Source organism: Stegostoma tigrinum, chromosome 18, assembly GCF_030684315.1.
Source record: "Stegostoma tigrinum isolate sSteTig4 chromosome 18, sSteTig4.hap1, whole genome shotgun sequence".
Lineage (NCBI taxonomy): Eukaryota > Metazoa > Chordata > Chondrichthyes > Orectolobiformes > Stegostomatidae > Stegostoma > Stegostoma tigrinum.
In genome coordinates this window covers 39806615-39830497 of record NC_081371.1, presented here as the reverse complement: position 1 = coordinate 39830497, position 23883 = coordinate 39806615, and the positions used below count along the sequence as shown (strand labels likewise).

General features: G+C 40.2%; 1 protein-coding gene across 6 annotated transcripts in view; it reads right to left on the bottom strand.

The window, feature by feature from the left end:
* The window catches only part of ptprq (protein tyrosine phosphatase receptor type Q), a 206009-nt gene that overhangs the window by 180943 nt on the left and 1183 nt on the right, over positions 1–23883 (bottom strand). For all 6 annotated transcript variants that reach the window (XM_048549585.2, XM_048549586.2, XM_048549587.2 and 3 more), the window contains exons 2-12: positions 23226–23483; positions 21607–21824; positions 19677–19857; positions 17816–18106; positions 8389–8673; positions 7756–8028; positions 5848–6108; positions 4818–4948; positions 4405–4534; positions 2856–3009; positions 626–732 (exon numbers count right to left, since the gene is read on the bottom strand). In XM_048549585.2, coding sequence (XP_048405542.2) covers positions 626–732; positions 2856–3009; positions 4405–4534; positions 4818–4948; positions 5848–6108; positions 7756–8028; positions 8389–8673; positions 17816–18106; positions 19677–19857; positions 21607–21824; positions 23226–23483 — 2289 coding nt within the window. The remainder of the gene's footprint in view (positions 1–625; positions 733–2855; positions 3010–4404; positions 4535–4817; positions 4949–5847; positions 6109–7755; positions 8029–8388; positions 8674–17815; positions 18107–19676; positions 19858–21606; positions 21825–23225; positions 23484–23883) is intronic.

The following is a 23883-nucleotide window of genomic DNA, read 5'->3' as shown; positions in this document are numbered from 1 at the left end:
TCCATTGTCGATTGTTGGGAAAAACCCATCTGTTTCACTACTGTCATTTAGGAAAGGAAACTGCAAACCTTACTTGGTCTGGCCTACATGTGACTCCAGACCCACAGCAATGTGGTTGACTCATAACCACCCTCTGGGCAATTAGGGATGGGCAATGAATGCTGTCTAGCCACTGATACCCTCATCCCATGAATGAATAAAGGAAATAAATAACCAAAGAGCAAACCTTGATTTATAGAAAATCTGTCATTTTATAATGGATAATCTCATAGAACTCAGCTAATGGAAGAAGATGAATTCTATTTTACGGATGAACATATAACTCAGCCTTCCATCTTGAATGTAGATCATCATGTTGGATGCATGAGAGGAGCAGCCAAGGGAGGCGTCTGCAGGCATCAGAAGCAAAACCCTTGAGCAGAGCACAAAAAAGGTCCATTCAAGCTGTGAAATCAGATGTGTTCACTGCATCATTTTCCTTAATTAATTGAAATGTGATTATATTTGGCCAGCCCCTTTCTGCCTTCTCAAAATTCTCAAGCTGATTTTGGTTCCATTAGTGTGATTCCTAGTTCCTGGATTAAATTCAGCCCTAAATATTTTTAGTTCTGTAACAGGAACTCACTTGTTGTAACATTGATGGTAGTGGGATGGCTCTTCTTTGTTGAACTTGTGGTCTCAATACTTATGAAATAGATGGTACCTGGTAACAGCTTGACATAACGATATGTTCTGTGTAATATACAAAGTACAATTATTAATTAAACCAGTCAATGTTGGAAGTATTCAATGTGACAAACAGCATATGTGAAACTTTACACAATTTACTACAAGTTTTGGGATTGAATCGTCAATGCAATGTTTAAAAAAGCCTTTTAAAGAAGTTAACATTTCCACGTGAATTTTTAATTGAATGGAACTACATTACAAAGATTCAGGAGGTATGATCAGCATCTCATAAATGAGATGACCTGAAAGCTCATTACTAATGAAGTCACTATAGTTAAAGTTAACAATAGAAAAAGGAACAAAATAAAGTTCCCAGGTTTTCATATCATCTGTTTATAGCCAAGACAAAAAAATCTAGTTAAAAAGGTGAAATATTGCATTAAGGCATTTTAATATTTTAATTACTATTGGAAAGGAAGCGTCCTGTTAGAAAACATTCATCCCCAATTTGAGACTAGGTCAAATGAACATTTTGCGACAGTGACTTGTAGGCTTTTGCTGGCAAAGACATGAAAGGTTAGAGAGCCAAGGCAGTTGTAACAAAGTCAAGTTAACAAATGCATTAACTGAATGGCAGCAGGTAATTTTTGAATGACTTAGGGTCGTTGATGACTGGTGTTGGTGGACTTTCCAGAGCATGCACTCTCCTTTGGTAGTCCCTTCCTGAAAAACGTCCAGGTACTTTATTAGGACCAGCCAGTTCTATTGGAATACCCTACAACTTGTATGCTCTACTTGCTACATTTTCCAATAATAAATCCAGTGTAGTGCCTGTTTGAAGTCCATTTGGGCTTCAGCATGGTTACATCGTTAATCCCAAATACCAATGGTCTCTAGGCATCTCATTAAAGATTAAACCAAAATCACACGCCTCTGCCAGTCATCTAAGCTTAGACAAAAGTCCCAATATGGATTCTTATAGTTTTTGAATTGCTGATTAAAACCGATAGTATCTCAGAATTACAGGAGGCTTGGAAACTAACTATTCCTTAACTAAATTCATCAACTCTTGAAAGGCTTTCATATCTGGTGCCTCAGGGAAAGGTAGGTTCCTAATGACCAAAAAAGCTGCATGTCTACAAGCTAACAAAGTGTGGGGCTGGATGAACACAGCACACTTTGTTATCTTGGATTCTCCAGCATCTGCAGTTCCCATTATCTCTGATGTCTACAAGCTGTCAGGAGAATTACTCATGCCTTTGCATCTGCCCCATTTGTCCAGAAAAAAATAACACATTCTTTCCATACAGTGAGCCCAGTCTTTGACAGCAGGATCAAATGTGTCAAACTTCCCAAGTAATGGCATGATCCCAGAAATGTTTACTCCAACTCAAAGACGACTGATGTGAATGAATTTGTTCAGGAGTGCGCTCTTCTCTCGTTGTCACTGAAATAACTCCATGTAGTTATAACTGAAATAACTCCAAAAGTCACTCTTTATCTACACGAGGAAAGCTCGTAACATTGATTCAGCTTCCTCAGAGCCAGCTCTCAAAGTGAACAGAACATCTGACACTCCTTTTTATATCTGTCAGTCAGGGCTCCCTGATTGGACAACTCCAATCTGGGTCTTCACTCCACCTCATGTCCTCACTCTCTCTATCCCATGTTCTTACTCCCTCTAATCAAACCCTGTGTAAATATGACACCTACGTTTGCATACGCACCGTGCAGCCTTTGTGTATGATGTTATTGACACTGTAAACATTGACGTAGCTGGTCTCCCATTGCACGTATATGCATTTCTGGATTAATACGCATACGCAGTGCTCATAGTAGTGGGTGTCATCAAGCACTGCCTATGCATTCTTAAACCTCCATCTGAGCAAGTAAACTGGTTCTCAGTTTTAGTTTCTCATTAAAAAGACAACACAGTAAAAATGCATTCCCTCAACTATGCACTGCACAGCTGAATGAAATGTCAAAAGACTAATATTTCTCATAATCTATTATGATTTACTAACATAATCTTTATTAATATAGAGAAGTGAAAGTTTCAATAATTGTGTATATACTATTCACAATTCAATTACTTTCAACTGGGAATTTAACCATATAACTCAGACCATTTAATGCATGATAAACCTAAGAAAATCTGAATTTTCATAATACTGTTAATTTCTTACCGTGAGTGAGTGAAAGGAATGCTGACAACCTGGTGGATTGTTTTGCTGGATAATGTAAGATTATATCCATCAAATACATGAGCAGCTTGAGGCCAGCTGACAGTTACTGATTGAGAAGTCTTGTTATAATTCAAATACGCCACTGGACTCGGCACTAAATTAGCAAAAAATAATATACTATTAGATAATATGAATTCATAAAATACAGATTTAAATTCTTTACTGATTGCTAAAATTATTAAGGATGGTGATTTGTCAGTAGCACTGTCAGATCATTCAGAAACAAGTCCAGAATCACGGTTTAACATGGAGCACAGACGTATTGGCCCAATTGCAAGTAAAAGAAAATTATTTCAATTACCATACATTTTTGTATAAATGTTTAATTTTTGAGATTCAGATTTTAGGGAAAAAAATATTCAGGGTCACTTTTTAGGGGGAGTGGAAGTGGTGGAGTGGTGTAAGTTGTAAGGCATCTACACTGCCATTTATTGTCTCGCTCTGTTTTTTTTCATCTAGAACCTTCCCAAATCCCTGTGGGAGGATGCAGCACCACCACCTGAGCATTTGATTATACTGCTGGTTGGGGATCAAGGGAAGGCAAGGCTTAGGAGCAGAAAGGCTGACATTTCAGGCCTAGATCCTATTGGCTATGTGTCCATTTCCACATTACAGGTGGTGACCAATTTCATCCCCAAGAATTAATGCAATGTAAATCTGAAAGGCCCCATGAAATAGGTAATTTAAAGGTGCTAATGAAAAACAACAAGCATTTGCTACTTAAACATATCTACATAATAAGCTTATACATTAATTGTGACTGATGTGATTGTTTATTTTGGTATCAACTGTCCATCTCGCTGAATTAGAATGAGGTTAGTTTGACTCCAGCAGTATAGTTTCCCCCATCCAATTCCCAGTTAAACTTCTGACTTGAGTATAAGTGTTATCTTCCAGTTGAAATCAGATGAATTTTCTCAAAATAGAGCATAAACTGTCCATCTCGCTGAATGAAGATGAAATCTTGGAAAGGGTCATTAGCATCATTCTCACTAGACATACAGTCAAGGCTGGACCAGGTTCCATTCCCTTTCCATTTTGCTCCAGCCATCAGTGTTGGAGCTTTTGAATGACCTCATTCAACTCTTCCAAAGTCCCCCCACAAACCTTTTCACTCAACCTTTTCTCTTTGAAGTTTTCTGAAAACCCATTTGTTTGAACAGGCTCTCAATCATCACTCAAATTAACCCTCAATGACTCAGTTTCTATGTTCATCTCTATTTGTATTCGTGTGATACCCTTAGGTGCTCAAAGTTGTTGTGATTTTGTTAATGATGTAGAATTTTTCTTGCCAAATTTCCATTAACATTTCTAAGCTTGAAAACAAAATTACAGATGTCAGCTATAAACAAAAGGGAGGCCCTTCAATATTAATTTTGAGATTTCCTTACCAATTAACGCATTTAAACTACTATACTGAATCAGGTCAACTCAAGAGAAAATATAAGCTATTTTACTTGCAATAAATATTAACAAAAGACATGCTTACTTGTACGTATTAATTTTTTCACTGGTTTGCTATCTCGAAAGCCTTCCTTTTCCGTCCGAAGTGAAATATTATGCAGCTTTCCTGGGATCAGGTGTTTAAACACTGCACACTCCTGGTCAACCTTTTGAACCTAAAATGAATAAACAACACAATAAACATGTTGTGTTATGGATCTATAATGTTATATATGTATGATTACAATACGTATTTAACTAATGACATTTATATGGCTAGGAATTATTTTAATAAAAGTCATATTTTGCCAAAACAGCACAGCACTATCAATAGTCTAATTGTAGTAACAGCTGTTCATTGCATTTTCAAACAAGGTTAATTTTGAAGGGTTAAATGTTAAAAATGTCATACGCCATATATAGTGCATTTTTAATGAACCAAGAACAATTTGAGGTTACCACAAGCTGGGTATCACAGTTTAGACAGTGCACTTCGTATTGGTAGAAATGGCCTTCTGCTTTATCCCACAGTAATTCTAGTGATGTTTCTGTGACTATTCCTTCACGTAAATTAGTGGGTGGTGCCAAACCTAGAATAAAAATACAACAATAATTAACATATGAAAAGAAATTTCATGGGTCCGCATCAGATTGACGAGTACACATTTACAGATGAATCAATTTTGTAGTCAACTATCATTCAAATATTTGGCAAAAATGTACTTCTGTACTATTGGGTGAACTTAGTTCATTTTTATAATGCATTGTTTCTGCTTCCTAAATTTATTGAACTAAGTGAAGACATTCTGACAGTGAAGTATTTATTATAGGTTTATGGACTTGGTTGAGACATTCTCTTCTGCCTAACAGTGCTGATCATTTCCTTTTGGAGGCTAAGTAGTTAATAGCTAAGCGGCTCTCATTTCACACAATGTCCAACTCTACGGTAACATAACTCATGAGTTTGACAATCAAAAACTTTGCAATCTGAACAAGATATTGGTGTCTCTAGTAGGCATGCTTTCTTTTTGTCCTGTTTAAAAACAGATAAAGGAAATATTTGATATGCTGACATCAGTTATCAACTATAAAGTTTATATATTTCAAATCGACTGGGTGCTCAAGCAATAGTTATGATCAAATTCATTTCATTTGATTGTATAACCTGACTGTACAATAACACAACATAACAAATTCACCATGCTTCCCATTTCAGCCCTACTCAAATTAAATTATTTTCAAATGCCAATTTGCATAAAAATACATAGAACCTAAAATTTAGTCAAAGTTGCCTTCAGATTTCAACTTCTAACAGTATCTTTTTTACCCCCAAATAAATTGTGATTACCCCTTGGATCGAACACAACTCTATAGTCAAACCTTGTGAAAGCAGGTCAATAATCCGTCAACCATGATACAATTCACTGTAAAATGTTGAAGCTCATATTCAAGTTTCAGATGTTTGAAAACAGCAACCAGAGATGCTTACATGTTTTCACGACAGGAACTCTGTAGGCTTTGCTCCTCATGTTGCCACAAGTTGTATAAACAGCAAAGTTATATTCTTTGCCTGGTGTCAGGTTTTCTAGGGTTTTATTAACATGAATGCTCTTTATAGGCATCCTTTCATTTCCATTTTCATACATAACAATAATTCCATCAAATAAGCCAACTTTTGGCATTCCAATATAGAGCACAGCTGAGTGAGTCTGAATATCAATGGGAGCAACAATTTCAATTGGGTTAGGCTCTGAAATAGAAACAAATTGATTTTGTGATTTAAAAAAAAATCTCCAGATCAACAAGATTGAAATGGTTCATTCAGGAACTAACATGGATATGAATGAGGGTTTTAGCAGAGATTGGATTAGGCAGGGTGGAGACAGGTGATAATGTAGGTATGCAAGTAGGTATTCTTTGCATTGGAGAGAATCTGAGGTTGGAAGCTCAGCTCAGAGTCAGCTAAGGGTACAAAAAGTCTCGTTCAGTTTGAAACATTAGCCTGGAAGGTGAAAAGTATCAGTCAGTGCAGATTTGATACTGTTGTCAAAGAGAATGGGCAGATTCTTGTTGCGGTATTGGCAGTGTCACCAGCCAATTGGCCAATCAGCAAGCAAGATGCTCGACTGAAGGGGCTTCCACTAGATTCAAAACCATGAGAACAAGTCCCACGTAACAACAGCTGCTGGTCAATCACAGCTTAGCAGTTCTCGCGAGCTCAGCAACACAAGAGACCATGGCTACTGCTACAAGATCAGCCTTCTTCCTGGTAGTCCCATGATTGCAGAGGACCCAAGCCATGGGCAAGTAAGCTGAGGAATGTGGGGGGGTAAGTTTCTGCTTGGGACATGGGGAGAGGGAGACAGTGGGTCAGAAGCAAGAACATAGAGTTAAGTGTCAGCGACCCCCACCCGCAGCACCCCCCCACCCCCGCCGATATTCAGTCCTTTTGATGAGACACTGATTGCCTTTATTGAGGGGACACCACTCACCGAGATGACAAGTGGCTGCACAGTTTGACCTGTTCTATATGATGCCACACCCATTTGTTGTTGGGTTAATCCCAGTGGCAGCAGGATGATGTATTTAAGTTGTCTTCAAACACATCAGGCTAGATCATATCATGAAGGTGGATTCCTCCACCCTGCCATAATTTTCAGGGAAGAGCTCACCACTGTTCAGCTGGCTCGGCCCTCTTAAACTTTTCATTTGATTGCACTTTATTTAGTTTGAGGCCAGACTTTCAAACATCTGTAGGGGAAAGGACCACCTCTAGTGTTTCCAGCCAATTATAGGCCAGCAGTTCTCCATCAGTGGCCATTAACAGGAGGAAATGGAACCACGGATGTCTCAAAACTAGGATAAGTCCACAATCTCACCAGTACAAGGTTAGTTGGCAATATTGGTTGGCAGTACTTCAGGCCTAAACCAAAGATGATAATGTACAACAACAAAACATCAGAGATAACTCTAGAACTTTATGCCAAATCAATCCATGATTATTCTAAAAAATGTAAAATCAGTCATTACTGATAAATATTCATTTTTTTATAAACATGAATGCAGCACACTAAGGTTCCATGATGAACACATGCTTGCACCCAGGAGTTCCTCCTAGTAATAGTCCCCATCACTGTGACCTCAGTTTCATGTAAACATGTACCAAAAGGCATCACCAGCCTCAACATGACGGAGATTTGTACCACCAATCACGGCTCACTTTTGCATTGCAACAAAGGTTCTCCAAACAAAGAAGGTTCCTCCACAGACATCAAAGCCAACCAAAGGACCTAGATTCTCCCTGTGAAAACCAAAATGCCTCATTTTCCTCACAGACTAATGAATCACTACTACACTGGGGCCCTAGTAGCCCTCAAATGTTAACCCTTTGACTTACTTGTAGTTTGTGTAATAATTTTTGGTTCGCTTCTCTTCCCACTCTTTATTGCCATCACCTCAATGTCATATGTGACACCCGGGATTAGAAAATCAAATTGAAATACCATTGCATTTGTCACTGAATATTGTTTTACTTCATTGTTGCCATTGCTTAGTTTTATTTGTAGATAGTATTCATCACTTCCTTCTAACGGTGGCTCCCAGTGCACAATGATTCTGTTCTCCCAAACATCAGTGTTGTCAATGTAAATACGGACTGGAGGGCTAGGGGCTAAACTCACAATAAAATATAAATAATTAGTCAACTCTAAATGAAAGATTAGTTTCATTGCAAAAATTCTAAAGCTTTAAGTTGATTATAATTCGTATTGATCTATTCCATTTCAACTTCAAAGTCAAGCGCATAATACAAAAATTTTGCCAATTTCTCAGTGTTCCTGATGGTGCAGACGTCCTTTCTACTGCATTTTTTGGTAATTAAAGAGAAAAATCTACCAGAAGTTACCCAATAAAAATACAATTTGATATAGAAACATACAAAATATGACAAAGTTTGACATGATTGTAAATGAACATCAATATATGCTCTGAATTTTAGATGGAAGTAATTTATCTCAACAGCTATATTTACCTGTATTTGCAAGCAATGGTCCTTCAGCACAACTTAGTGATCCTCCTTCAGCCACTGTCTGTACATAAAATTTGTATGAGTGGGATGGTTTGAGATTTCCGAGTACCAAGGATGTTCTGTCCCCTTTAACATTTTCAGTTCCTTGACTTTTTGATCCAAATACCATATAACTAACAAGATAGTGATGAAATGATGCATTCTCTGATTCAGCTGGAGGACTCCAAAGCACCTCTACTGCAGTGGATGACACTTTTCCAAGAGTAATATTTTTTGGTGGATTGGGTCCTATTTAACAGGGAAAATATAAATTTCTATAAATAAATATAAAGTTTTATGTTTCTGTACAAGAAACAGTTAGGCACTGACATTGCAGCAAAAATATTGTCAGAAGCCAGGGAACCCACGTCACATCCCCTTGTCTGGCTTTTCTCATTATCACTGGGGAAATGTTGGGGTGGTTTGTAGTTCACGCAAATGCAGCTCCCAGAGGAAGTTGGCCATTTAAATGATCAGCTGTCTCCAGTGAAATTGGATCTTGAAGTTCCTGGTATCTGGAAGTTGGCATGTAGAGAGTAGATCAGGTAAGGACATTTCTGTTGTTAGTGTATTTCTTCTGGATAGCCAGGGTATGCCTTTAGAGAACTGAATTGCTACTGCATCATGGTTTCAGGCCATTTTAGGAGCAAGGCTTAGGTGGTGGACATCAGGAATCGTTTGAAGCTGGGGGTCAGGGTTACTTGGGTGTCAAGGAGATGCTCTTTAAACTATTAAGTGTGGATAAGGATGTGCATAAAGAGTGCATAAACCCTTGAAAGTGAGAAACTTCTACTCCCAGATGTTAACTGGAAACATTGTTTAGGCAAAGTATGTTTGGATAAAGTTGCATAATTCAGAGGTCCTAAAGGTGGCATGACATTGACCTCCTTGAGTTGTCTTCATGTCACACTGTATGAGGGCATAGCACGAGGCTTTATTATGAAGGACATGAGGGGTCAATAGAGCTACATGATCTTATTGAACCCTCCTCACAGAATGCCTACACATTCTTCTGACAAAAATGTCTCCACGTCTGGAACTCATGTGACTTGGCTTCAAATGTGAAGACTGTGCAGGAAACAGCTATTACAATTAGTCAGCAAGCCCAGCAGGAAAGATTATATCTAGCAGCTGCCAGGCATTCTCCAAAACTAATGTAGCTGGAAGGGTTAGTAGTTTAGGAAAAGGAGGTGGGTGAGAACTGTTGAGTCAACACAATGTATTCAATAATGAGATTTGCAGTCCTTGAGTCTTGACGAGTTGTGTCGGCAGTGGTGCATGTTCCACTAAATGAGGACACAGTCTGACCAAGGCCACTATCAGTGTCCAGACTGGCCATGTCTGATGAACGAACTCTTTTAGTGGTCTGCAGAAAAGAATGATCCCCTTCTCCGTCAACCAATCACCAGCACCTCCAGGGAGCTGGGGAGCTAAGTTGCCTTTCTGGGCCATTTCCTCAGTGATAGCTATGCAAGACCATAATGTTAGCATCAGTGCTGGGGTAATAGCATCTGAATTGGTGCATAGCTAGTGGCAGAGCGAGAATGTAAGAAGGCCCCACAGGGGTGAGCATTTCTGCATTTCCCACCATGAAATTCAACAAGAAAGCCACTGAAAAGACTAAATAAGGTGAAGGACAGAAGATGCTATGATAAAAGTCATTCTTGTCCTTGACAGGCAGACAGCCATGGACCTCACTTTGCAAAACTTTTTAAAAGAAAAAAGGGGAAAAAATCAGGCAGAAATTCCCAATGTGGTAAATGTTGATGTATGGAAGATGGCACTCAGTTGATATAGAACACAAGTGGAACTTGAGCTGGGTAGAGAGGAATAGATTGGCATGGGAGGTATGAGCGGCCATTGAGGTGGGAGGATAGGCTTAGCTTTGATGGGGCATGGAGAGTGAGCTGGTGAGCGCAGGAGGGATGCTTTCTGTTCTAATCTGTATTTTCAAATGTTAACATAGCTTTGGACCCCAAAGGCAAGCTTTCCACCAAATGTGTCATGGGAACAAGCAGCATTATCCAGCCCACCTCTGAACCAAAAATCAGAATTGCAGGAAACTATTTTTGAAGGTCAGATTCATGGAACTTAGAATTCTTACAACTCTGCACCCAACCCAGCAATGAATATTGGGACCATAGAAAACAAAAATCAACCACAACTAAAAATGAAGAAATTTTCAATTTAACTTTAAAAAATTAAACATGATATCTACTTTCTGCCGTGGTGTGTTAGGCAGATTTGAATTTTAATATCAATGAGTGTTTTTATTATTGTATTCCAAAAGTATAGACATTAGTTTGATCCAGGACTGAATGCAAGTAGATGGTGGACAAGAGAATCTAATATTATTGTTCAAATCTCATTTTGTTTGTGGTTGCATTGCAATGAAACCTACAGTTTAATTTGTAAAGTTCCAAACCTTCAGTAAGGTTTTAACAAGGTCTCCAGTGCAAAAGCAGTTGGATTTATTTCATGAATAAAGCAGCTGAACCTGGTTCATCTATAACTGGGTTACCTTGGCCTTTGGTCTTAGGAATGTGTAAAAGTAGCCAATTTAGTACAACTTAGCACTTGTTGATAGTAACAATACAGTGCTGGGACAAAGGATTTAAGGGAGGATGGAAAAGTTGCGCTTCTTTATCTTTGATTTCACTTTTTCAGTTTTAAGGAACTATTTTCACTCCATTCACTAGAAAAGAAGCTAGTTTATTAGTCAGAATTTGTTAAGTGATGAAGGGTATTACGTTCCTAAGGTTCAATTAACTTGTAAATAGATTTTTAAAAAAATAAAAATGTAAGTAAATATCTATATGAATAACACAACTAAGGATTTATTTCAAACACATTAAAATTGGCAGAATAGGTGATGTATCACAGCTGCAGCATGCGGGGAGTTCTGGATGTCAATGCGATCATGAACAAACATCTAAGCAGTAAGTAGGAGATAGAAAGGACTGCAGATGCTGGAAGTCAGAGTCAATAAAACATGGAGTTAGAGAAGCACAACAGGTTAGACAACATCCAAGGAGCAGGAAAGTTGACGTTTTGGGTCTGGACCTTTCATCAGGGTCCTGATGAAGGGTGCAGACCCAAAACATCAACTTTCTCACTTCTCAGATGCTGTTTGACTCTCTATGCAGTAAGTTCTAGATATCTGAACAGCTTTAGCTTAGAATTTCTAAACTGGAGGCTAAACTATTGATATTGCAATGCATCAGAGCGAGATTTTTTAAGATTCTCTGTACCACAAGACAGTCACACTTCTTAGGGCAGGGATTTCTGATTTCATTGGTGTTTGGGGAGAGGAGAGTGAGGCTGTGAGTGAAGCAAGTCAGGAACCCAGAGGAAAGGAGCACAGGATGTTCAGCCTTTTCAACTGCTCACAAATTTGAATGTCTGTCAGTTTGTCTGGATGAGACATTGAGGGCTGCAAAGAGAATTAGCCAACAACTCATGACAATGTGGTCCAGGAAGCTACTCAAATGAGGAAGGAACAATGTATGTCATGGTAGTAGTGGAATGTATAATTAAGGGAATTGACAGTAAAAACTGTAAGTCAAGAGGAACTTTAGAGTAATGAGTCTGACATCAGTAGTGGGTAAGATGTCGGTGGGGATTGTGAGAGATAGGATTTACACACATTTGGAGGGTGAAGGGCTGATTAGGGATAGTCACATAGCCTTGTGCATGGGAAATTGTGTCTCACAAACTGGATTGAGTGTTTTGAGGGCATAACCAAAAAGATTGATTAAAGCAGAGCAGTTGATGTTGTCTACATAGATTTTACTAAAGCCTTTGACAAGGTTCTGCATTGTAGACTGATGAGCAAAGTTAGATCGCATGAGATTCAGGGAGAGCTTGCTAATCGGATACAAAATTAGCTTGACTGTAGGAGACAGAGGATGGTGGGAGGTTATTTTTCGAACTGGAGGCTTGTGACCAGTGGTGTTCCTCAGAGGTCAGTGCTGAATCCCTTTTGTCTGTCATTTATATAAACAATTTGGACAAGGATATAGGAGGAATGATTAGTAAGTTTGCAGATGACACCAAAATTGATGGTATAGTCGACAGTGAGGATGGTTATCTAAGATTACAAAGGAATCTTGATCAAATAGGACAATGGGCAGAGGAGTGGCAGATGGAGTTTAGTTTGGATAAATGTGAGGTATTGCATTTTGACAAAACAAACAAGGGCAGGACTTATACAGTTAATGGTGGGGCCCTGGTTGTGTTGTTGAACAGACAGATCTAGGGTTCAGGTACTTGGTTTTTTAAAAGTTGTGTCACAGGTAAACAATGTGGTTAAGAAAGCAATGTCTTCATTGCTCATACCATTGCTTATAGGAGTTGGGACACGGTACTGGATATTGGTGAGGCCACTTTTGGAATACTGTGTTCAGTTCTGAACACCCTGTAATGGGAAGGATATTATAAAATTGTAGCGGGCTGAAAAAAGAATTACTGGGATATGGGCAGGGCTGGAGGGTTTGAGTTATAAGGAGGGATTGGATTGTTTGGGACTTTTTTCACTGGAGCAGAGGAGTTTGAGGGGGTGACCTTATGGAGGTTTATAAAATCACGAGGGACATAGATAAGGTGAATAGCAAGTGTCTTTTCTTTAGGGTGGTGGAGTTCAACACTCGAGGACATTTTTAGGGTGAGAAGAGAAAGATTTAAAAGGGACATGAGCGGCAACTTATTCACACAGAGGGTGGTTAGTGTATGGAATGAACTGTCAGAGGAAGTGGTAGATGCAGGTACAGTAACAACATTTAAAAGACATTCGGACAGGTACAGTAGGTTTAGACAAAAGTGAACCAAATACAGGCAAGTGGGACTAGTTTTCTGTAGAAGGGTCTATACCCAAAACATCAGCCTTCCTGCTCTTCTGATGCTGCTTGGCCTGCTGTGTTCATCCAGCTCTACACCTTGTTATCTCAGATTCTCCAGCATCTGCAGTTCCTACTCTCTCTGGAACTAGTTTAGTTTGGCAAAGCTGGTCAGCATGAATGAGTTGGATCGAAAGGTCTGTTTCCATGCTGTATGACTCTATGAGCCTGTAGCTGTGTTGCCTGTCAAGTGGTTTGGGACAGCTGCTCAGGGTTATAGAGCAACATGTTTGGAAGGGGGCAGATCCAATTTTTGTGATTGATGCAGGTGCCAAGGCCATAGGCAGAACAAACAGAGAGGTTCTACAGAGTCAGTATCAGGCCAAGGTACTAAATTATGAAGCAAAATTTCGACGGTCTTAATCTCTGGATTATTACCTGAGCCATGTGCAAATTGGCATAAAACAAAACAGATTAGACAGAGATGAATATGTGGCCCAATGACTTCTGTGGGTGGACCAGATTCCAATTCAAGGGGCATTGGTATCAATGAAATTAATTTAATTAGCTTGTTATCATATGTACTCAAATGAGTACAGTGAGAAGTTTAAAGATAATAAAATGTGAGGCTGGATGAACACAGCAGGCCAAGCAGCATCTCAGGAGCACAAAAGCTGACGTTTCGGGCCTAGACCCTTCATCTGTTGAAGGGTCTAGGCCCGAAACGTCAGCTTTTGTGCTCCTGAGATGCTGCTTGGCCTGCTGTGTTCATCCAGCCTCACATTTTATTATCTTGGAATTCTCCAGCATCTGCAGTTCCCATTATCTCTGACACAGTGAGAAGTTTACAAGTTGCCACTGATGGCGCCATCTTAGGTACCTAGGTACAGATCATCAGTACAAACCTTTAGGAAAAAAGAATTAGAAAATTAAAGAAATAAGAAGTCCAGCATTGCAGATTTTAGGAATAAATTAGAAAAGAGAGACAATAACAAGTTCAAAACAACAGTCCTTCCAACCCAGCCCATGCCAGTACCTAGCCACGAGGCCTTGACTCCAGACTGTACCAGACTTCACCTCCAGGCTTGTGAGGCTGGGAGACCACTATGGAATCACCTTGGAAGCCCATGCTGAGGCAATGCCAGGCCAAAAGACTCAAGGGTAGCCAAAAGACTACCACGGCGGAATGAGAGACTGCCAACGTAAGGCTGGCAGACTGCCATGCTGGGCCATGAGACTGCCACGCTGGGGCTGGGAGAGTGTCATGTCAGGCTGGGAGAGCGCCATGTCGGGTTTGGAAGAGTGTCACGCCGGGGCTGGGAGAGTGTCACGCCGGGGCTGGGAGAGTGCCATGTTGGGGCTGGGACAGTGCCATGTTGGGGGCTGGGAGATTGCCATGTCAGGCTGGGAGAATGCCATTTCAGGCTGGGAGAGTGCCATGTTGGGGGCTGGGAGAGTGCCATGTCAGGCTGGGAGAATGCCATGTCAAGCTGGGAGAGTGCCATGTTGGGGGCTGGGAGAGTGCCATGTCAGGGTAGGAGAGTGCCATGTCAGACTGGGACAGTGCCATGTCAGACTGGGAGAGTGCCATATCAGACTGGGAGAGTGCCATGTCAGACTGGGAGAGTGCCATGTAAGGCTGGGAGAGTGCCATGTCAGACTCGGAGAGTCCCATGTTGGGGGCTGGGAGAGTGCCATGTTGGGGCTGGGAGAGTGCCACGTTGGGGCTGGGAGAGTGCCATGTTGGGGGCTGGGAGAGTGGCATGTTGGGGGCTGGGAGAGTGCCATGTCAGGCCAAGACACTGCCACGCCGGGGCCAGGTAACACCATGTCAACCCTGCAAAGTTCTCCTCATTAATATCTGGGGGTTATGGGCAAAATTAGGAGAGCTGTCTCACAGACTAGTTCAGCAACAGCCTGACATAGTCATACTCACAGAATTATACCTTACAGGCAATGTTCCAGACACCACCATCACCATCCCTGGGTATGTCCTGTCCCACCAGCAGGACAGACCCAGCAGAGGTGGCGGCACAGTGGTTTACAGTCTGGAGGAAGTTCTTAACTTTGACTACGGACTGCATGAAGTCTTACTGTTTCAGGTTAAACATGAGCAAGGAAACCTCCTGCTGATTACCACATACCGTCCTCCCTCAGCTGATGAATTGATACTTTTTCATGTTGAACAACACTCGGAGGAAGCACTGAGGAGGCACAAAATGTACTCTGGGTGGCGGATTTCAGTGTCTACCACCAAGAGTGGCTCGGCAACAGTGCTACTGATCAAGCTGGTCGGGTCCTAAAGGACATGGCTGCTGGACTGGGTCTGCAGCAGGTGGTGAGGGAACGAACAAGAGGGAAAAACATACTTGACCTCATCCTTACCAATCTGCCAGTTGCAGACACATCTGTCCATGTACTATCGGTAAGAGTGACCACTGCACAGCCCTTGTGGAGACGAAGTCCTGCCTTCACATTGAGAACAACCTCCATCGTGTTGTGTGGCACTATCACCGTGCTAGATGGGACAGACTCTGCACAGATCTAGCAACTCAAGACTGGGCGTCCATCGGATGCTGTGGGCCATCAACAACAGCAGAATTGTAATCCAACACAACCTGTAACCTCGTGGCCCAGCATATCCCCCACTCGACCATTACCATCAAGCCAGGGGATCAACTCTGGTTCAATGAAGAGTGCAGGAGGGCATGCCAGGAGCAGCACCAGGCATACCATAAAATGAGGTATTAGCCTGGCGAAGCCTCCAAACAGGACTACTTGCACGCCAAACAGCAAAAGCAGCAAGTGATAGACAGAGCTAAGCGATCCCACAAACAACGGATCAGATCTAAACTCTGCAGTCCTGCCTCATCTAGTCGTGAATGGTGGTGGTCAATCAAACAACTCTTGGAAAAGTCTCCACAAATATCCCCATCCTCAATGATGGATCAGCCCAGCACATCAGTACAAAAGATAAGGCTGAAACATTCGCAGCAAGCTTCAGCCAGAAGTGCCAAGTGGATGATCCCTCTCAGCCTCCTCCAGTAATCCCCACCATTACAGAGACCAGTCTTCAGCCAACTCGATTCACTCCATGTGATATCAAGAAATGGTTGGAGATACTTCATACTGCAAGAACTATGGGCCGTGACAACATTTCGGCAATCGTACTGAAGACCTGTGCTCCAAAATTTACTCCTCCCCTGCTGTTCCAGTAGTTTCAACACTGGAAAATTGCCGAAGTATGTCCTGTACATAAAAAGCAGGACAAATCCAACCCGGCCAATTACTGCCCTATCAGTCTACTCTCGATCATCACTAAAGTGATGGAAGGTGTCATCAACAGTGCTATCAGGCAGCACCTACTCAGCAATAACCTGATCAGTGGTGCCTAGTTTAGGTTCTGCCAGGTCCACTTAGCTCCTGTCCTCATTGCAGCCTTGGATCAAACACAGATAAAACAGCTGAATTCCAGAGGTGAGGTGACAGTGACAGTCCTTGAGATCAAGACTGCATTTGACCAAGTGTGGCATCAAGGAGCCTGAGCAAAACTGGAATCAATGAGTATCGGGGGCAAACTCTCCGGTGGTTGGAGTCATTCCTTGCACATGGGAAGACGGTCGTGGTTATTGGAGGTCAGTCATCTCAGCTCCAGGACATCTCTGCAGGAGTTTGTCAGGGCAGTGTCCTAGGCCCAACCATCTTCAGCTGCTTCATCAATGACCTTCCTTCCATCATAAGGTTAGAAGTGGGGATATTCACCAATGACAGATACTGAAGCAGTCCATGTTCAAATTCAACAAGATCTGGACAATACCTATGTTTGGGCTGACAAGTGGTAAGTGGCATTCGTGCCACACAAATGCCAGACGATGACCATCACCAATAAGAGACAATCTAACCACCATCCCTTGACATTCCACGTTGTTACGATCATTGAATCCTCCATTATCAACATCCTGGATGTTATCATTGCCAAGAAACTCAACTGGACTCACCACACAGACACAGTGGCTGCAAGAGCAGGCCAGAAACTATGAATACTGCAGTAAGTAACTTACCTCCTGACTCCTCAAAGCCTATCCACCATCTACAAGGCATAAGTCAGGAGTGTGATGGAATACTCCTCACTTGCCTGGATGAATGCAGCCCCCACAACACTTATGGGAACTTGCTGGGTGCAAATTGACTGCCACATTTACCCACAGTACAACTGCGATTACATCTCAAAACTTTTTCTGTGAAGTATTTTCTGAAAATCTGTTGAATTTCACACCAGTTTGTGTATCTGGAGTCATGCAAGTATGAAATAGGGTTAATTATTCTCAGTTGCCTTTTGGCTAAACTCAAGTGTGTTAGCGTGCACTATCCCTTTCATCTAAGGGAAGCACTTCCAGCACATGCCTTTCCCAGTTGCTACTATCAAGATTGATGAATTTATAATACACACAGGTTAATTTATTGAAGGTGCAACCAGCAACCCACAATTAGATCTGTCACTGCTCAGAATTCAATTTTGAAGTTAACAACAGCAACATAGCACCATTAAAACTTACTTGTTTTTACACTCAAAATTGGAGTAAGTGTACTTTGAGCACCTGTGCCATCTCTCATCGTTAATGCAAAATAGTATTCGTTTCCAGGATGCAGCCCAGGAACAGTTGCTTTAGTCATATTTAGTAATATAGCGTGGGAATACTGTTTTCTTCCACCAGAAACAGTTTGGAACCAAATAAATAGTTCAGACCTTGAGGTGAATAAATCCTTCAACTCATCCCAAACAACGGTGGCTTCATTTTCATTAGCAGCTTCTAATTTTAGTTTGACAGTCTTTGGAAGAACTAAGGCTGAAGAACAACATATTTAGAAATGGCTAACACAAAGTTCTTACAATCAGTAATGAGGCATAATACAAGTTTGTATCCAGGGAAAATATATGGGCCGAACTGAGACCGATTTTCAGTTTTGCTACCTAGTGCTAAGCATCAGATGGACAGAAAGCTTAAAGAAATCTTTGGCTTGGAGGATCACAAACTAGTTTCAGAACCAACCTGACTGAGTAGGCTACTTAGGGGAGAAAGGAGAATATTATAGCTCAATATAGATCGTCTAGTTTTGTTGAAATTCTTAAGCTCTCACCAGGAAAATGATGCAACTCATCACATATTGTACAAACAGGTATCATTCACTTCTAAATGACACCACTTATCAACAGTGAATTACAGCATCATTAAGTATTGCATCCCATATCAGTAGTGAAGCAGAAAACCTCCAAAATATTTCCAAACTGTAACAATGATGTCACAGCAAATAAAAACTACTAAAATCAGTTGATAGCTGCATGCTAAATAGAAATTAAACTATTTGTTGTGATTGACGAAGAAGGATATTACAAGAGCAGAGCTGATTCACCTCTTCTCACTTCATCATATGAAATGTCAGAACATTATAAAACAGATTTAGACAGCTCTCAGCTCCAAAGTAAGTTTCACACAAATAGACCATGAGAAAAGAAATTCAGATTCAAAAATAGAACAAAAACGCCACAAACTTCTTTAAAAGCTTTCAAATAATAATTAACTAAAGAGATAAGTCATGTCGTTGATCAATAAAATATACCCAAACTCTACAGAATTGATTCCAAATCTTTGGTGACCAGATGGTAAGACTCAAAGCAGATCCCTGGAGCAACAAAACTATCAACAGATCGGTAAGTCAACAGATCTAGAATTGCAAAGACAAACAGCATTGCCACCATAAAGGAGAAAGAAAGCATGCACAATTCCAGAGATGACCAAATATGCATTTTGTGGTCTTATCGAGATTAAGTTTAGGATTTGGACTTTGTTTTTATTTTGATGACTAAATTTATTTGATGTTAAAATTGAACTGTGTTTTCTGCATTACAATTATTTGCTGCAATTACCTGTTGGAAGATTACTACTGTATAGTAAATAAAATTTATAGTGAAAACTTTGGCCATTACTTCTTACTGCTTCATAAGAAGTTCTACACCATTGTCAACTAGTGCATAAAGGAAAGCAATCCAATTCAGAAACATGACACCATTAGATATGGTTAATCCCATTGTAATAATCCATTATGTTATTTTAGTCCTTAAACCATATTTTCAATAATCTTGCATTAGTCATCAATACCCATCATGAGATAAAGTTCACACAAAAAGGTGGCCCATAGAAAAATAAGGCATGAGTTAAGCCTCAAGCATTATTGTTGTTTTTTCATTGTCAATTAAGTCATAATTTGGAGTTTAAAAAGTACAAATAAAACAATAAAAATCAAAACACAAACAAGACACATTATCTTGTATGAAGTTTTGCATTCATCACTCAATAAACATAATTTTGTATCATAACATTTGCTTCAGTGTAGAAACAGCTTTTACACACAATTTACCTTCATATTCACAAATATACGGCAGAGACAGGAAGCAGAACAGCCCTGTAAACACATAGTCTGGGCCCAATGGATTCAGCTGTAATGCATAGCAATCACTTTCATTCAATGGCAAAGTCTGCCACAAAATAATGCTTAAATTATAGGGAGATGCATTAGTCCACTGAAGGTCAGTTTCTGCCTAAGAAAGAAAACATTTATATCTATTAACTGAGTGAGATTAGCATTGTTGTGGTTTGTATCTTTCTATAATCATCATTTTAAAGGAGAAAGTGAGGATTGAAATAACTTTCATATAAATGAATCAATATTTCATTGAAAAAATAAATAACTAAATAGTCACTTTCTTTGATTTATATTCTACTAAATAAAAGAAAACAAGCTGCAATAGAGTTCCTACCTGTCAATTAAATTGTGAATATTAAAAATACAAGCTATTCAATACGTCTTAAAATTAATAAGAAAATTTTTCTGTAGGCTTACAGTGTGGGGTAATTTGATATAGATTATCAAAATGAGGAAAGGATGATAAAAGTAGATCAAAACAAACGTTTGTTGATGACTGAATGTTGAAGGTGCCACTTTAATAATAAATAAAAACACATGTTTATCTACATTTTCCAAGGATGAAGAAGAATGTGATGACCTGGTCAGAAAGTAAACTTATCATAATTAATGTCCGTTCATCTCTAAATTCTATATTATGAGAATCCAAAATAAAAAGAATGTACTCCCTTTGCTAATTAAGATTACAAACTCCCACAGAAAGGCAATGGTATAAAACAGCTGTCTAAAACATTCAACAGCATGTCACAGCATCAAGGAACGTTACTGCCATTAAACAATCAAGTCCCTCCCTACTTTTTCTCTATGTGAACAACTAAGCCAAATTCCCGTTCCACTCGTTCCACTTACACTTTAATACTCTCTTTTTCTAAACAAATAGTGTAATTCTGTCTTTTAAAACATTCTCCAACAACTATTAATGGCAGGAACTTCAATACTCAACACACCCAACTGATGAAGACATTTTTTGACTAGGTTTTCAAATAACTCTTTTTTGAGTTTTCTTTTGACTGGACATTGTGGATGCGATTTCTGCAATGATACAGAGCATTTCTATTGCAAAGAAACTGACAGAAGAAGTCAGGAATCTCAAGTATCGCCTTGAATCCCAGCATTGGTCATTTTTGGAGGGGCGCAATGGAAGTGCAGTTCGTAGAGGCAGCTGTCCATTTAAGTGACCAAATGCTCCTATAACTTCAGATTTTGGACCATTGGTATCTACAGGTTGGACTATGGAGATTAGATCAGATTAGTTTAGATTCCCTACAGTGTGAAAACAGGCCCTTCAGCCCAACAAGTCTGCATCGCCTCTTGGAGCATCCCACCCAGACCCAACCCCATCCCCCTATAACCCACACACCCCTGAACACTACAGGCAATTTAGCATGGCCGATCCACCTAGCCTGCACATCTTTGGACTGTGGGAGGAAACCGGAGCACCTGGAGGAAACCCACGCAGACACAGGGAGAATGTGCAAACTCCACACAGACAGTTGCCCGAAGCTGGAATCGAACCCGGTCTCTGGTGCTGTGAGACTGCAGTGCTAACCACTGAGCCACCATGCCGCCCAGAGTAGATATTTCCCCGTACATTCCTCTGGATGGCCAGGCACTCTCTTGGAAAGGTGTTGAAGGTTTCAGAGGTCATTTAGAGTAGCGCAGGGAAGGGTTCCTGCTATCCTTTGGAGGTGAGGGTCAGCAATCTTTTGGAAGTAGAGGCCAAGCACTCTCTGGGACTGTCAATTGCCGAGAGGCATCAGAACCTCTCTGGTACCTTGCCCAAGAGACTATTCTTGATACATGGCCCTGAAAGTTTCACCGATGCTTTCCAAAATATTTCCGGAACAGAAGACTTACTACTCACCTTAATGTCATTTAGACCAGTCCATAACATGCTGAGATCATTCAATGACCTCAGGTATGAAGAGATAAGCTTATGTTCTTCTTCGGTATTGACATCAATAAGATGAGCTTTATTAACTGCTGATTCACAAAAATGTGATGCATCTTTCCAGCTTTTGTAATCTTTTCCGATCCAGTAGCAACTATAGAGTAATCCTACCCAGCCAAGAGGGCATGATGCTGTAGATGAAATAATTGTGTTATTAACAAGTTAAAATAAAAGAGACCCACATATGGAATTAGAGAAATTTGACCCTTGTGCTGTGATCAGGAGGGTGACAGTAGTGAGTTTTAATATCTTCTGGCTACTTGTGGGGATTATTGATGACAGATTGCACAGTATTACTGTCAGCATAGCAAGAGCACAAATGTATTCATTATCTAATGGCTAGCTTGATATATACCATCAAGAGTGGCTCAATATTTGTAGTACTGATCGAGCTGGTAGATTAGATTAGATTAGATTCCCTACAGTGTGGAAAAAGGCCCTTCAGCCCAACAAGTCCACACCGCCCCTTGGAATGACCTAAAGGACACAGCTGCTGGGCTCAATTGAGGGATCCAGCAAGAGGGAAAACATACTTCACCTCATCCTTACCAATTTGTCAGATGCAGATGCATCTGTCCATGACAGTATTGCTAAGAGCAACCACTGCACAATCCTTGTGGAGATTAAGTCCCAGCTTCACATTAAAATTAACATCCATCATATTATGTGGCACTGTCACTATGCTAAATGGGACAGACTCAAAACAGATCTAGCAACAAAAGACTGGGCACCCATGAGGCTCTGTGGGCCATTAAACAGCAGCACAATGGTACACCAACCTCATAGCCCAGCATATCCTCCACTCAGCCATTACCATCAAGACTAGGGCTCAACCCTCATTCAATGGAGCATGCAGGAGGGCATGCCAGATGCAGCACCAGGTATAACTCAAAATGAGATATCAACCCAGTGATGCTGCCAAATATGCTAAACAGCATATGCAGCAAGTGATAGACTGAGCTAAGTAAGCCGACAACCAATGTATCAGGGTGAAGTTCTGCATTCCTGCCACAACTATCTGGTCATGAATGGTGATGGACAACTAAACAACTCACTAGAGGAGAAGGTCCTACAAATATTTCCATCCTCAATGACGGAACAGCCCAACACGTAAGTGCAAAAGATAAGGCTGAAGCATTTGTAGCAATTTTCAGCCAGAAGTAACATGTGGATGATCCATCTCAGAAGATGAAAATATGTGATATTTTTAATGTTAAGTTGAATAATAGCTCTACATCAGAAAAATAAACCTATCTAATTTTCTGAAGAAAGGTCCAGACCCAAAACATCAGCTTTCCCGCTCCTATGACGCTGCTTGGCCTGATGTGTTCATCCAGCTCTACACATTGTTATCTAATATATTGCAATATGCTTCCATTTGCAATTCTTCTAGCCAATTTTTTTCAGATGTATATGCTATTTCATTTTCACTACACAATAACTAGACCATTTCTTACAAAAATATTCAAAATCAATTACCTCAATATAAATATTGAAAAAAACAAGACTGTATATACATAATGTTTTCATACCTGTTTCAATCATAATATAAAATACTTGTGTCAAGGACAGTCCTGAATGATGCACTTGTTTGAATTCCAAAGAGAAATTATACAGAGTTCCAGGTTTTAACTGATTCCATGTATAATTATTTGTAATTGGTGGTGCAGTGTATGAAGTGCAATTAAGGCTTATTGTAGTAATATGTCTTCTGGTCCCAAACTCACTCCAATTGAATGAAACAGTAGTTGTTGAAATATTTGTTTTAATGGCAGTTTCCCCAACTAAACCTGGTGAAATAGAAAATGTTAATATTACTCTCTCCACATAATTTGCAAATGTCAAATCTAAAATGTTTTCTTGTAAGCTTTCCAAACAACTTAAATTTAAAACTAAGTAACAGATACAGAAAATGCTGGAGGAACTCAGCAGGTCTGGGCAGTGTCGGCTGGGTGTGAAAATATTTGCCCCAGAGCTGTGTCGTAACATACCTGAACAGGTTGATGTAAAATGACTGTCACCAAAAGCTTGATCTAATTGTTATCAAAAGTGCAGTGGAATCTTTTAACCTGCTTATGAGCAAACTAGAATGGTCAAGTGGCGTTTTGGGTTTAATTTTCATCCAAAGTAAGGCACCCTTTGTTATCATAGCTCTGCTTCAGTGCACTGGAGCAACAGCTTAAATCGTGT